The sequence below is a fragment of the Salminus brasiliensis genome, chromosome 8, assembly GCF_030463535.1.
Source record: "Salminus brasiliensis chromosome 8, fSalBra1.hap2, whole genome shotgun sequence".
Classification (NCBI taxonomy): Eukaryota; Metazoa; Chordata; class Actinopteri; order Characiformes; family Bryconidae; genus Salminus; species Salminus brasiliensis.
Genome location: NC_132885.1, coordinates 3,073,846 through 3,089,249, shown reverse-complemented (window position 1 = coordinate 3,089,249; position 15,404 = coordinate 3,073,846). Strand labels below are relative to the sequence as shown.

At 41.5% G+C, this 15,404-nt stretch overlaps 1 protein-coding gene across 4 annotated transcripts in view; it reads left to right on the top strand.

Moving 5' to 3' along the window:
- Positions 1–15,404, top strand: part of nckap1 (NCK-associated protein 1) — an 82,356-nt gene that overhangs the window by 16,731 nt on the left and 50,221 nt on the right. The window contains exons 2-5 of one of the 4 annotated variants that reach the window (XM_072685395.1): positions 444–461; positions 4,975–5,085; positions 14,466–14,552; positions 14,984–15,040. In XM_072685395.1, the coding sequence (XP_072541496.1) occupies positions 444–461; positions 4,975–5,085; positions 14,466–14,552; positions 14,984–15,040 (273 nt within the window). Of the gene's footprint in view, positions 1–443; positions 462–4,974; positions 5,086–14,459; positions 14,553–14,983; positions 15,041–15,404 lie in introns of all 4 variants that reach the window. The other 3 variants (XM_072685394.1, XM_072685397.1, XM_072685396.1) reach the window with 3 other exon arrangements.

Sequence of the window (15,404 nt, the reverse complement as noted above, 5' to 3'; positions counted from 1 at the left end):
CGTTGTGAATATGTTCGGCCATGGCCTTGCATTGTTGTTATTGTTTTTGTTTATTTGTTTGTTTGTTTGTTTATTTATTTGTTAATTTTTTTCCCCTTACTTGCACGTCTTGGTTTCCTTTGACTGTAATCACATTGCCTCCTGGTCGTCTTCTCAAACACATGGACTGGAATCCTGGCTTGGACTGCAGTCTCCCTGATGGTGGAGGAGAGCTCTGCATGGGGGTGTGTGAGTGTTTAGCTCTGGGAACGAAAGCGCCTCGATCTCGATGCTCGGTCTGACCCGAACGGCCCCTGCGTCCCTCCTGATTGAGAAAGAAGCCAGAGCCAATCACATTTTAGTTCCCACAGCTAATTTGTTTTGCCGTAGATATGCATGGTAGAGATTGGAAAGTTGTGTTTTATGTGTAATTCTCTCTCTTTCTGTTACAATGCTTCCCCCAGCAAGGACAAGTTTGGAAGGTTTGCACAGCTTTTCCACCTTCCCCGAATCTCGTTCCCTCGCTCCCTTCCTCCCTTCCTCCCTCCCTCCCTCCCTATCCCCCTTTCCTGCTTTTCCTGCCAGTTTCATGTCCCATGATCTCTCTCCGTATGCAACTCACACAGCGCCCTGGTGGGAAGAAACGCCTGTTCCCAAACTGCAGTAAAATCAGGAGTCTTTGTATTTTGCTTTTTTTTTTTATTATTATTATTATTTTTTTATTTATTTATTATAATTTATTTTAACGATTCCTTTGCGTTCACTTTTCTTCACTCGATTTTCATTTAAATGTGTGTAACATTTGTTTTCCTTGCCTAGTTTTCCATTGTATCTGGGGTTTTTGTGGTGTTCACACTGTAACATGCATGAGCTGGATTGGTTTGGGCCTACAAATCGGGCTGGTTTGCGGTCAGGCCGGATTCAGGTGTAGAAAAAAAGGCTGTCAGCAACTGCATGGCTTTATTTCACATCTCTTTTATTTTTAAATCCGTATTCATTTGATTTGTCACCACATCTGATTAGATAGCCCACGACTTCCTTTATTGGCAGAAGTGAAGTGGAAGGGTAGTTGGGGGCGAGAAAAAGGAGCTTTTTTGGTTTTATAATTTCACCATAACAAGACTGTAGTTAGATTGCAAGCGAATGGGAGGACTGGCAGGGGGTAGCTGGACTTGGTCAGTTACGTGCGGTTTTGCCTCTTGCAGCCCAGTATAAAAAGATTTGTGGACTAGAGCCGGACTGGCTAGAGATTTCCACTCCAGTCTGAACCAGTTTTAAAGCCCTACAAATTAAATATAAATATAATTATATATAATACAGTATCAGATGTTATCTTTTTTTTTATGTGACAAAATAATGACGTCTAATCAAATCTAATCTCCAATGCTGGTCCAATTCCAATATCGCAATGTCCCTTTAGCTTTAGTACAACAGTCTTCTAACGTTTTTATCTGATGGTCCTGCACTGTCCTTGATGAGGTTTCTTAGACCCCATCTACACCTGGTCACCAGTATCAGAGGCATTTGACCTCCTGGTGTAAATGCATGTGGCTGAAGTCCAGATGCTAGTCACATGAGGTGATCAGGTGTAAACGGGGTCTTGGAGAACAGTAGTTAAGGATTAATTAGTGGTGATCATTGGTAGGATTTCCGCCAGCGGCAGTTAATCCATGCAAACCTGATATTGATGAGCGATATATCGGTCGGGCCCTGCGGCAGAGTTTTGGCTCAGGTCTGCAGGTTGTGTTCAAAGCCAAGTGTTCCTGTAGGATTTGTCGGCCTGGCAGATGCGTCAGGGCACTGAGAGGGTTTCTCTATTTCTAATTTATTTAGTGTGCATGATTAAAGACCACGACACACCGACCGATCTTTTTCCAACAAACATCAGCCAGTCATTGGTGGTAGTCAGGACGGTGTTGAATAGGGGACGGTGTTGAATAGGAGACGGTGTTGAATAGGAGACGGTGTTGAATAGGGGACGGTGTTGTAGTGTTGAATAGGGGACGGTGTTGAATAGGGGACAGTGTTGTAGTGTTGAAGAGAGGACAGTGTTGAAGAGGGGACAGTGTTGAATGACGGTGTTGTAGGACCGTGTTGAATAGGGGACAGTGTTGTAGTGTTGAATAGGGGACGGTGTTGTAGTGTTGAAGAGGGGACGGTGTTGTAGTGTTGAAGAGGGGACGGTGTTGTAGTGTTGAAGAGGGGACGGTGTTGAAGAGGGGACGGTGTTGTAGGACGGTGTTGAATAGGGGACGGTGTTGAATAGGGGACAGTGTTGTAGTGTTGAATAGGGGACAGTGTTGAATAGGGGACAGTGTTGAATAGGGGACAGTGTTGAATAGGGGACAGTGTTATAGGACTGTGTTGAAGAGGGGACAGTGTTATAGGACTGTGTTGAAGAGAGGACAGTGTTATAGGACTGTGTTGAAGAGAGGACAGTGTTATAGGACTGTGTTGAAGAGAGGACAGTGTTGAATAGGGGACAGTGTTGTAGGACGGTGTTGAATAGGGGACAGTGTTGTAGTGTTGAATAGGGGACAGTGTTGTAGTGTTGAATAGGGGACAGTGTTGAATAGGGGACAGTGTTATAGGACTGTGTTGAAGAGAGGACTGTGTTGAAGAGAGGACAGTGTTATAGGACTGTGTTGAAGAGAGGACAGTGTTGAATAGGGGACAGTGTTGTAGGACGGTGTTGTAGGACCGTGTTGAATAGGGGACAGTGTTGTAGTGTTGAATAGGGGACAGTGTTGTAGTGTTGAATAGGGGACAGTGTTGAATAGGGGACAGTGTTGAATAGGGGACAGTGTTATAGGACAGTGTTGAAGAGAGGACAGTGTTGAAGAGAGGACAGTGTTGAAGAGAGGACAGTGTTGAATAGTGGACAGTGTTGTAGGACCGTGTTGAATAGGGGACAGTGTTGTAGTGTTGAATAGGGGACAGTGTTGTAGTGTTGAATAGGGGACAGTGTTGTAGTGTTGAATAGGGGACAGTGTTGAATAGGGGACAGTGTTATAGGACTGTGTTGAAGAGAGGACAGTGTTGAATAGGGGACGGTGTTGTAGTGTTGAATAGGGGAAGGTGTTATAGGACTGTGTTGAAGAGAGGACAGTGTTGATTAGGGGACAGTGTTGAATAGGGGACAGTGTTGTAGTGTTGAATAGGGGACAGTGTTGAATAGGGGACAGTGTTATAGGACTGTGTTGAAGAGAGGACAGTGTTGATTAGGGGACAGTGTTGTAGTGTTGAATAGGGGACAGTGTTGTAGTGTTGAATAGGGGACAGTGTTGAATAGGGGACAGTGTTGAATAGGGGACAGTGTTATAGGACTGTGTTGAATAGGGGACAGTGTTGAATAGGGGACAGTGTTGAATAGGGGACAGTGTTATAGGACTGTGTTGAATAGGGGACGGTGTTGAATAGGGGACAGTGTTGAATAGGGGACAGTGTTGAATAGGGGACAGTGTTAAAGGACTGTGTTGAATAGGGGACAGTGTTGAATAGGGGACAGTGTTGAATAGGGGACAGTGTTATAGGACTGTGTTGAATAGGGGACAGTGTTGAATAGGGGACAGTGTTGAATAGGGGACAGTGTTGAATAGGGGACAGTGTTAAAGGACTGTGTTGAATAGGGGACAGTGTTGAATAGGGGACAGTGTTGAATAGGGGACAGTGTTATAGGACTGTGTTGAAGAGAGGACAGTGTTGATTAGGGGACAGTGTTGTAGTGTTGAATAGGGGACAGTGTTGAATAGGGGACAGTGTTATAGGACTGTGTTGAAGAGAGGACAGTGTTGAATAGGGGACAGTGTTGTAGTGTTGAATAGGGGACAGTGTTGAATAGGGGACAGTGTTGAATAGGGGACAGTGTTGAATAGGGGACAGTGTTATAGGACTGTGTTGAATAGGGGACAGTGTTGAATAGGGGACAGTGTTGAATAGGGGACAGTGTTGAATAGGGGACAGTGTTATAGGACTGTGTTGAATAGGGGACAGTGTTGAATAGGGGACAGTGTTGAATAGGGGACAGTGTTGAATAGGGGACAGTGTTATAGGACTGTGTTGAAGAGAGGACAGTGTTGAATAGGGGACAGTGTTGAATAGGGGACAGTGTTGAATAGGGGACAGTGTTATAGGACTGTGTTGAATAGGGGACAGTGTTGAATAGGGGACAGTGTTATAGGACTGTGTTGAAGAGAGGACAGTGTTGAATAGTGGACAGTGTTGTAGGACGGTGTTGTTGGACGGTGTTGAATAGGGGACGGTGTTGTGGGGCAGAGCATTCTAGAACAGAGTGAGAACAGGAAGGAATAATTTAGAACAGCGAGCGAACAGGATCAAATCATCCAGATCTGAGGACCGGATGTTCTAGCGGAGTGTGAACAGCTGCTGGTTTGTTGGAGAATTTGGGTTCCTGGTTCCGTTGTTTGTTCAGTTCTCTCAGACGTCGACACGCGAGCGTCTGCCAGGCCAGCTCTGAGGCGGTTCTGACCACCGCGTGCGGTCCTGCCGGTTCGGTGCATGTCCAGAGTCATGTTGATCATGTGACCACCATACACACACCGCCCTACCTCAGATGCACGCCTGCTGACCTGTTGCAGCCCCTCATCTCTGTAAGCCGCTCATCGCTTACAGAGCAGCCGATCAGCCAGACGCACCGTCCAACCAGCTAAACGCACCTCCTTTCGCTCTCTGTCTCTCTCTCACTCTCTCTCTCTGTCTCACTCTGTCTCTGTCTGTCTCTCTAGGAGTGAGTCTGCTGTCATACTCTCTCTCTCTCTCTCGCTCTCTCATTGCATTTTCTAGCTGTGATCAATTCCCTGCACTTTTGCCTCATCCTCTCACTTGTCTTTCACTGTTCTACTTGTTCCTCCTGTGACGTCTGGACGTCCGTATCACACGTTTCTGTACTTGAGTCCGTCTGAAACAGTGTTTTGAGCGTTTCTCTCTTTTCTCCTCCCCCTCCCCCCCTCTGTCTTCTCCTTGCGTTCTGTCCAGGCCTGCGGAGACCCCAAAGCAAAGCCCTCCTACCTGATCGACAAAAACCTGGAGTCGGCCGTGAAGTTCATCGTGAGGAAGTTTCCGGCGGTGGAAACCCGCAACAATAACGTGAGTTGAACTGATGCTGACCTGCTTGTGATCACAGTGACTAACGGCTAACCGCTTTTCCTGCAGTTCCAGCTGTTTGACCATGTGTAAACATCTGGACATCTGATCTTCATGTGATCAGCTTGGGGTGGAGATTGGGGTAATCTAACTAAACTCACACACCTGACGAAACGTCTCATTTTGATCATCAATAATATAATGAATTAATAGAAATGTCAGGAAAAATGTTCACCACCCACCTCCACCATCTCCACCAGCACCACATTGACTACTCCTATAAATGTGTAGAGTCAGAACCAGCTGCAGAACATCAGCTGATAAGATCAGATGGTTAGAACATGGTTGGAGAGGATTATTCTGGAGGAGTCTGTCTGATTTAAACCTCAGACGTTTAGTCTGGTCTGATTGATGATTGATTGATGGTTGAAGTGAGGGGTGAAGATGATCACCATCATGGCCAGATTCAGAGATCTCCCTGAGGCCTTCAGAAAGAAGGGTGGAGATGCAGAGGAGTCCGGGAAGGGGGTTAAAAAAGAACTCAGGAGGAACAGCTGACCAACCTGTTCAGATCAGAACAATAACAACAAAGGTCTCCAACAGTCCTAAAATGTCCTCAGAGCAAGACTGAAGTTCTCCAAAGAAAAACCTAGACCAGGACCAGGACATCTGGGACGAGTCCAAAGTTGAAGTATTGGGACGCAGAAAAGGAGGACATGTTTGGTGTGGACCAGAGCATGAGAACCTGTATCAGCTGGGAGGCATGGATGTAGAGATGTCATGGTTTGGGCCTGGAGAGCTCTCATCATAGACTTCATCCACTAGGAGGTCTTTACTGTATCAGAGGAAGCAGCTTGAGGGAAATGCGAGACCATCTGTCTAAAGCTAAAGCTGAAAGATTTCTGCATGGAGGAGTGGGAAATCTTTCTGCTAGTTAATGTCAGAGACTGGTGGATCTTTTTAGTGAATGTCATAAATGAAGCACCACTGAAAAACTGGGATAGACGGGAAGCTCATTGAGATCCGGTAAAACTTCCAAACTGTCCAAAATACATATGCTAAATGGACAAAAGTATTGGGACACCCGCTCATTCGCTGTTTCTTCCTAAATCAAAAGGTATTAAAAAGAGTTGTTCCTGCTTTTGTTGGAGTAACTGTCTCTTAAGGCTTTCTCCTACATTTTGGAGGAACATTGCTGTGAGGATTTGATTGCAGTCAGCAACGAGAGAATTAATGAGGTCAGGATATTGGATGATTGATCACCACCCCACCCCACCTCACCATTCCCAACTCATCCCTTCCAAAAGTACTGGACGGAGCACCACTACCACCACCACCATTAGGCAGCATGATGCCAATAGAGTCATGATGTTGATCTGCTCCAAAATTGTATGGACCAATAGAAATGCTAACTCTGCATCCTGCGGTCTGAGCGAACACCTTAAACAAATATTGATTCCTGGAATCAAAACCCCACTAGCCTCAGATCTGATCCCGGATTGCAGCACAGAGCAGTACAAACCCTCTGGTAAAACCTGGTCACCTGCACCTGAGGCCGTCATCACATCTAATGCCGTAGACTTGTCCCACAGTACTTGTTTCCTGCTGAAAACGGAGATGTGGATGTTCCTGCTCCCATCAGGCCTCTGTTTCAGCCCAGATCATGAATATCGAGGGCTGTTTGCTCGCAGTTTCCTTGGTCCATTTAGATGAAAACGCAGCCAGAGCTCCTTTTGGACCACGCCACCGCTGCAGCCCAGTACAACATGTTTCAGGGTTACCATGGAGCTCGGGCTTTTTCTGGCAGACTCCATCAAACGTCATTGTTTATGGACTAGAAGAGCAGCAGGTGGTCCTTTTTACTCAGAAACAGTTGCCTATTCTAGATATTGTCATTTAATTATTAATAATAGATCATTTTAAATGTGAATAAAGGTGTAATTAATACAATTATTGATAATAATAGTTATATTTGTATCTATTTTTAAATATCTTTTTTTTTTTTTTTATATCCGGCCCATTCTAGGGTGTAGTTTTAGTTTTAGAGTTGTTTATAAGCTTTAATGATCATGTCTGAAATTTGGTTCCTGAGCACAAATCTGAAGAAATTAACCAAATTAGTAAAAATAATAATAATAAAAAATATATATATTTTTTAATATTTAAAAAATACAAGAAGTGGTTAAGTAGCCAATAAGGGTCTGCAGCTGGATGATTTTGGGCTTAACTTCAGGACTTGATTTTGGTTTAAGGACCATAGTCCAGTTAGAGAGGGTGAAGGGCCTTGCTCAAGGGCCCAACAGTGGCGGCTTGCCGAGCCCGAGTATCGAACCCACAACCCTGTCATCAACAGCCTGGAGTTCTAACTGCTGAGCCCCCACTGCCCCAGTGCCCTACACCTGATCCTGGTCATGAAGGCGTCCAGCACACCGGGTTATTAGAGCCAAGTCGAGCTGCACGATTGACCACATTGGTAACGTGGTTCGGACTGGACTGGACTGGACTGGACTTACACTACCTACAAACGCCAGTCTTGCTTCTCTGTAACTCCCAGCCGCTGATGGTTGTGGGGTCGCTGGCCAAGCCAACTCATTGAACTGGGGTTTAATCTAATAGCAGAGCCAACGCTTAGACAGCTGCGCCGCTCAGGAGTCCCCCTTGGCTGCGGTTTAAGCTCTGTGCTACCTGCTGAGGTTCTGCAGGAGGTTTAATGGGTGTCCCTTCAGTGTTGCGTACGATGCTGCACTGCACTCTCTGACGTCCGTCTTTTCCCTCTCCTGGTTGCGTGACATAAATGGGACGTTTTCACATCGAGTTCAACTTTGGTGACCCGCAAATTGGCATCCCTGGCCAATAGCACCGCTGATCCGTACTGTCTCTGCTCTGTCTGAGCCAACATGGAGGAAGCGCTGATTGCTGCAGTTTAGTAACTGCTAAACCAAACTGGAGGACCGTTTACACCTCTGATTACCAGCCCCGCTCACAGCCACGCCCATTCCACAAGACGTTGCGAAATGCTAAAACCCGGTTCGACCGAAGCTTAACGCTGGGTAACCCATAGAATCATAGTGTCGAATCCTGTAGTGTTACTCTACCGCCTCAGCCCACATGCTTCTCTACCTGCAGATCACGCTTCTGGAGCTCTCAGCTTGTCCAGAAATGCATGTATACAGCTGTCCATGAGGGGGCGCTCAAATATGATTTGGATTAACGGCAGAGGAGTAAAAGTGAATTGCACTCTTCGACTGCAGGGGGCGACCAGGAGCCAAAAAACACAGATTAATGCATATTGCTGCTTTAAGCCCGAAGTCCAGCCTGTAAGGCCTGTATGATTGGACAGTCCTCATCTTTGGACTAATGAAGAGATCCAGCTTTGCGTGTGAATCAACCTCCTAGTTTAGGGAGTAGGGTGAGATTATCACGGTATGATCACCGTTTTAGAAAATATCAAGCTTTTATGGTGTTGCGGTGTAGGTTATTTCAAAATTTTCCTTATTATTATTATTAGATATAATATAGAATGACCCTAAACATTTTTTAATGAACAAATGCTTTACTGTAGGTAATAAATTATCTTTTTTTTAATTGATGTATATGTACAAACTCTCCCTTTTGATAATAAAATAAATTAGAAAACTAAAATAAATATTAAAAAAACTTTTTAAAACTCCTTTTAATATATTTTTATATATGGATTTTTTATGTAGCTTATTTAAGCTTATTTCATATATATATATATATATATATATATATATACATATATATATATATATATATATATATATATATATATACACACACACACATACATTAGAGCTAGGAGAGGATCTGATAGTAGTTTATAAGAATCTGATACTGATGTTTTTAGTCTGTGATAAAAATAGTTTATCATGATAAATATCGTGATATATAGTATTTCATGTTATCGCCCAGCCCTAACACTATATATATATATATATATATATATATATATATATATATATATATATATATATATATAGATAGATAGATATATAGAGAGAGAGAGATAGAGATATATAGATATATATATAGATGTAGTTTTCCTACAATGCTATACCGAGAAGTGGTATACTCCTGCAACCCTAGTCAGTGGTTGTGTCAGCGGTGAGTATGTGTCTGGGGGGGGAGGGTGTGGAATGTGGGTGTGTCTCTCTCATATACACACACACACACACACACACACACACACACACACACACACACACACACACACACTTTTTTTTCGATGAATTCTGCCATTAGTTTCTGGGTGTGTTACCGTTACATGATTAACACTCTTTAATTCAGATCCAGCTGAACTAACCGCTTTGTGTCGTGCTGAACTGAAGTGCTTTTCCTCTTTAGTTGCTCATTTGTGTTATGATGTACAGACATGCTCAGTATTTGCAGTGTGAACCATGATGCCCGTGTGTGTGTGTGTGTGTGTGGGAGAATTATTATTTCTTGTGTTTCTCTCGGTAATAACTGACCACCATTGTTGTCCTTTTTGAAGTGTTTGTTGTATTTTTCAGATGCTGCTTTTTTAGCTTTAACTTCTGCCTCCTCGGCTCTCGTTCTGTCCGATGTTTAACTGCTTCTTGGAATGATGTGGAGCTGCGTCATGTTTAACTGTGTTTTTGAGTTTCCTTTCGTGTTGGTTTTTATATATATTTTTGTTCTTTTTTGTGTTCTGCATTTTTTGCATGCTTAACATGGCTATTTTACTGGATTGTTCTTTTGGTAAGTTCGGACCCCGTCCGGGGTCCCATTTGCTTTGTTTAGAGCTTGCTCATGTTTCCATGTAGCTTTTTCGAACTTTTCTGTTACCTTCACATACATGTGTGTTCCTACGCAGCTTAACTGGACTAAAGGAACCTCAGGATAACGGATAACGCATAATGTCTGAGCTCCAATTTTACACCCGACACGTTTAATAACCTGTCCATATCTGGTGTTTACATGCAGACTTGTTCTGAGGTGTTCTGAGGTTTCTTGGTCTGCGGCTGCATGGTTACTTGCTTGCTTTTAGATTTGTATCCATTTCATACTCAATATCTAATCGAAGGGTCACGAGCAAACGATAGCAACACTAGAACTTTACTGGAAAATAACAAGGATGGTAGAAATTCAACTGTAAAAATGAAAGGGTCTTTTGTTTCTGCATCATTTCCGCAAAGTTGTGAAGCTGAGATGTAAACAAAGTTGTTCAGAGTGAGTTCAGTGAGAAATTGATCAATGTAGGTCTAAAAAAAAGAAAGAAAAAGTGTTGGTGAATGGAACAAGGTGTCTTCATCAATACAAACCCAAATTTTATTTACTATTTAAACCCACCAGTGAGCCGACGCCTGTCTTTATATATATATATATATATATATATATATATATCCTTATTAATGTGTGTGTGTATAATATATATACACACAAATACATATACACAAATATACACATATATCATTAACATTATATATTAACATTATTAACACAAATATATATATATATATATATATATATATATATATATATATATATATATACACAAATATGCACATCTATCATTAACATTATATATTAACATTATTAACATATATACATACACATCTATTATTAACATTATTAACATATATATATATACACAAATATACACATATATCATTAACATTATATATTAACATTATTAACATATATATATATACACAAATATACACATCTATCATTAACATATATATATATATATATTCATACAAATATACACATCTATCATTAACATTATATGTATTAACATTATTAACATGTATATAAATATGTACACACACATACATACATACATATATACATATATGTTATATATGTATTTATATAATATATGATTATATAATGCATATATATTTATGTAATGTTATTAAATAAATTATATATATATTTATAAAATGTTAAATATGGTACAATAATGTAAAAACTATTTAGTGTCAGAGTTGCTGCATGTGTCCCTCCGCCATGAATTTTTCGGCCAAGACCACCTCACAGAGACCCTTTAGTGGAGGGTCTTCTGTGGAGGGTTGTTGTGGTTGTTATCCTGTATGTTACCCGAATCGCACCAGGGGTGCAGGTGGGAAAACACCCTAAGCCTTCAGGCTGCGTGTTCATCACCATATGGTGTAACTCGCTGTCTGTGAGGGAGCTTTCAGAGGCTCTACACACTCCAGACGTCTGGTTCTGCTCACCACCGCCAAGAACAGTTCTGACCTTGTTTACGTCTCAGCTGTTTAATTATGCAGAAAACTGTAGTTCTACCCGTAGCCGTAACTGACGCGAGTCTTCTACCGGGTGATCTGGGTCTTCTAGATCTTCATCCTTGCTGTTTTCTCGGTGGTGTAATGGGGTTCATGGGGCATTTTAATGGAGTGGGTAGTGAAGGAATGGGAGAATGGTGTTTAGGGGATGTGTTTAGAGCTAATGGGATTAGCTGGTTATGGCCAGTGGCAGGTGTTTGACCATAACTTATTTAATGTCTTAGTTTGGTGTTTTCTTAGAACGTCTCTGATGTCTCCGATTCTGCACAGTGATGTCCAGCACATCATTAATGCTGCCAGTTTAAAACATGCTTAATAATAATTGATAATCCTGATCAACATCAGGGTTTTATTACTAACTTGACTCCAGAGCATATTTGCCTTGCAAAGTTTTTAATTTGTCATCTTTTTTACACTAATTTTTTTTTTGTTGTCATTTTTAAATGTAGTTTTTTATTTTTTATTAAAAAAAATAATTAAAATTTTTATTTACTTTTTTTTTATTAAATTAAATTAAATTCAATTTGGAGACTGATTAATTCTATAGCACGAAGCATTTTATATATTTATTTTTATTTTTTTCCCAGTCAAAAGTTTGGACACACTGATTAAATGTGTTCTAGTAATCTTAAAAAAAACATTTGATCCAAATGCAAGGGTGGCCATATATATATATTTTTAATTTATTATTATTTTTTTAATTAATTATTTATTTATTTATTTATGTATTTATTTGTTTTATAAGGAGGCACTGGGAACACACTGGTATCCACTGTAGTTAGCATATCATGTCATGTTCTGGGGAGTTTCCAGTGGGCCTAACTTGTAGGACTGTGGCAGTGTTAGCACAAGACCACAAAATAGCCTCAATAGCCAACATGACCAGATCACCTCCCTTCAGATCAACCTACAGCTTAGGCCTACTCCAAACCTCCCTAACTACAGTGGATACCCGTGTGTCCCAGTGTCCTCTTGATCAGCACACATTCAACCAGGTGTGTCCAAACCTTGGGACTGTGTGTGTGTGTGTGTGTGTGTGTGTGTGTGTGTGTGTGTGCGTGTGTGTGGTTCCTCCAGCATGTTTTTGCCTCGAGCTGGGAGCTGTTTTGCAATGCAGACTTGCTCTGAAGTCACTAGTATGTTACAGCTGGGCTTTACTGCGGAGGGACAGCCCTGCGTGTTGAGACTCGATGCAGGGTTCAGTCGCTAGCACAAGATTTGGCATGTCCCGACTGAAGAAGCGGAGCCTCACACCATGAACAGCTTCCCTTTTCTCTGACATCCATCAGAATGGATCCCTACCATCAGGCTTGATCTTCAACAGTCATCATTAGGACTCTAGTCTTTAGCGTCGCTCTGAGCTCATGGGGCTGGAATGCAGGAATGCCGCCCGTCAGGTGGTGCCGCTGCAGATCTGCCCTTTTTACAATCATCTGGATTTCTTTGGGAATGTAAACGGCGTGCGAGCTGATCCAGACTCTTCTAGATTAGTAATTAACGAAGTGTCTTATTTAATAAAGCAGCTTTTCCGTATCTTCGTTCAGAAATCAGGGGCATTGGGAAGGTAGGCTGTGCTGTATGATCATGACCTCTAGAGGGCGTTAACTCTGCTCTCCTTAAGGACAGCCAGTATTCCCAGTTCCCATCCAGCACCTGGTTTATCTAATCTTCAGTATCTTCATTCATACGGTTCACAGAGAAGATCAGCACAGAAGCTTGTGTCCTTCTAACCAACATATCAATACTACCATCAATTAACACACACAGTAATGTGTGTCATAATAGTATAATAAAATATAATTATAATAGTAAATAATTCTAATTATAATAGTAAATAGAATAATAATAGTAAAATAAAATAGAATTAATATTATACTAAATGGATTTTAACCATTTGTGGCCAAGCTTTTATAGTAAACAAGGATTTAAAGAGAAAATAAAAATAATATTTAAGAAACTTTAAAGTAAGAATAATTAGCGAGAGAGAGAAAAATAAAAAAATAAATAAACCCAAAATAGAAATGAATAAAATACCAAAAGCCAAAACAACAAATAAAACAAGAATTAAAAAATAAAGTAATTTTTTTTTTTATTATTTAAGAAAAAGTAAGATTGGGAAAGTAAATGGAAGCTAAATTAACTAAATGATAATAATAATAATAGTATAATGACAATACTATTAAAAGTAAGATAATAAGAAATAATACTAAAATAATAAGAAAACAAATATAAAAATATATAGGATAATAATAAGTAAATAAAATAAGAGTAAAACAAAATACACAATATTTATACTTTGACAAAATGCATCGCTAGTGGCAGATTCTTAAAGACTGCTACCCAAACACACACTCATATTTAGCACAGTAAACTAATATTATAAAAACACATTATTTACATTTGAGACCAGAGCTTTATTAGCAGCTATCCAGAGCTTTGATATCCAGAGCTTTATTAGCAGCTATCCAGAGCTTTGATATCCAGAGCTTTATTAGCAGCTAATCCAGAGCGGCCCACAAAAGTGCTTCATTGTCCACTAAGAAGTATCCCTGTCTAGTGCAAACACACCACAGACTACAGAATCATAACTATATTAGCAATTTTAATTAATAACATACATTCTGGGACATCAGAACGGAATCTTTTCTGTACTGATTTATTATTACATTTCATTCTTAAGTGTTTATTATTTTTTATGGTTTAAAAAAATGAATGGCACAGAATTATGTCTCATACTCTTATTTTTTTTTATTATTTATTTTTAGCCATTTGCTCACTAAATAAATGGCGTTATATGTGATACGTATGTAAAGTATGATTGTCTAATTTGTTATTATGACCACATTGTAATAATCTTCCATTCAGAAATCCAGATGATTCCAACAAGGCCTCTGTCCAGTCTCCGGTCAGCTGAATCAGACCTGTGCTTTAGGACTTGGATAATTCAGTCATTTCTGAATTCTACTTCAGTCTAGACACTTAGAACCCTGCTGACGAGTCTCTCAGTGAAATAGCGGTGCTGTGGGGCTTCAGTGTGTGTGTGTGTGTGTGTGTGTGTTCTAATCTCTCTCTCTTTTATTATTACAGCAACAGCTTGCACAGCTCCAGAAGGAAAAGTCTGAGATACTAAAGAATCTAGCTTTATATTACTTCACTTTCGTGGATGTTATGGAATTTAAGGTAAGAGCCGAAAACCTGTCCTGCCCAGCCAACCTGCCCATGTGGGGCTGACCTGGGTGGAACGTGGGTTCCAGGTGGGTTCCAGGTGGGCATGTGATATTACTGGGACCCACTTACTGGGCCTCTATCTTTACAGCCCACCTTGATCTCAACCTGGATGGAGCCCATGTTTAACCGCCCCTGGTCCTCATCACTGACCCTGGTGGGCGTTCATCTGTGGGGCCAGTGTGGAACCCGTGGCCAAAACATTCTGGTTCCCAGTTGGGCTCCCTATACAGACCCCACATGGGCATGATATCTGGGCCTTTGAGCATGTATTGTTGTATCAGTCTGACACTCACTCACTCGCACTCTCTCTCTCTCTCTCTCTCTCTCTCTCGCACTCTCTCTCTCTCTCTCTCTCTCTCTCTCTCTCTCTCTCTCTTTTCCAGGACCATGTTTGTGAACTGCTAAACACTATTGACGCGTGCCAAGTTTTCTTCGACATTGTAAGTTGTGCACCACAGGGTTGTGGGGTTGTGGCAGCACCAGAATTTGGATTTCAGTACTGGTACGGAGTGTAGCGTCGCTGTGCTCGTTACTAAATGACGTCACAGCAGAACCATGAAAAACACTCATTATGATCTGAATACAAATAGGGGCAGTGGTGGCTCAGCGGTTGGAGCGCGGGGATATCGATAACAGGGTTGTGGGTTCGATTCCCGGGCTCGGCAAGCTGCCACCGTTGGGCCCTTTACCCTCTCTGCTCCCCGGGCGCTGGAGTTGGCTGCCCACTGCTCTGGGTGTGTGTGTGTGTACTCACTGCCCCTAACACATGTGTGTGTGTGTGAGTGTGTGTTCACTACCAGATGG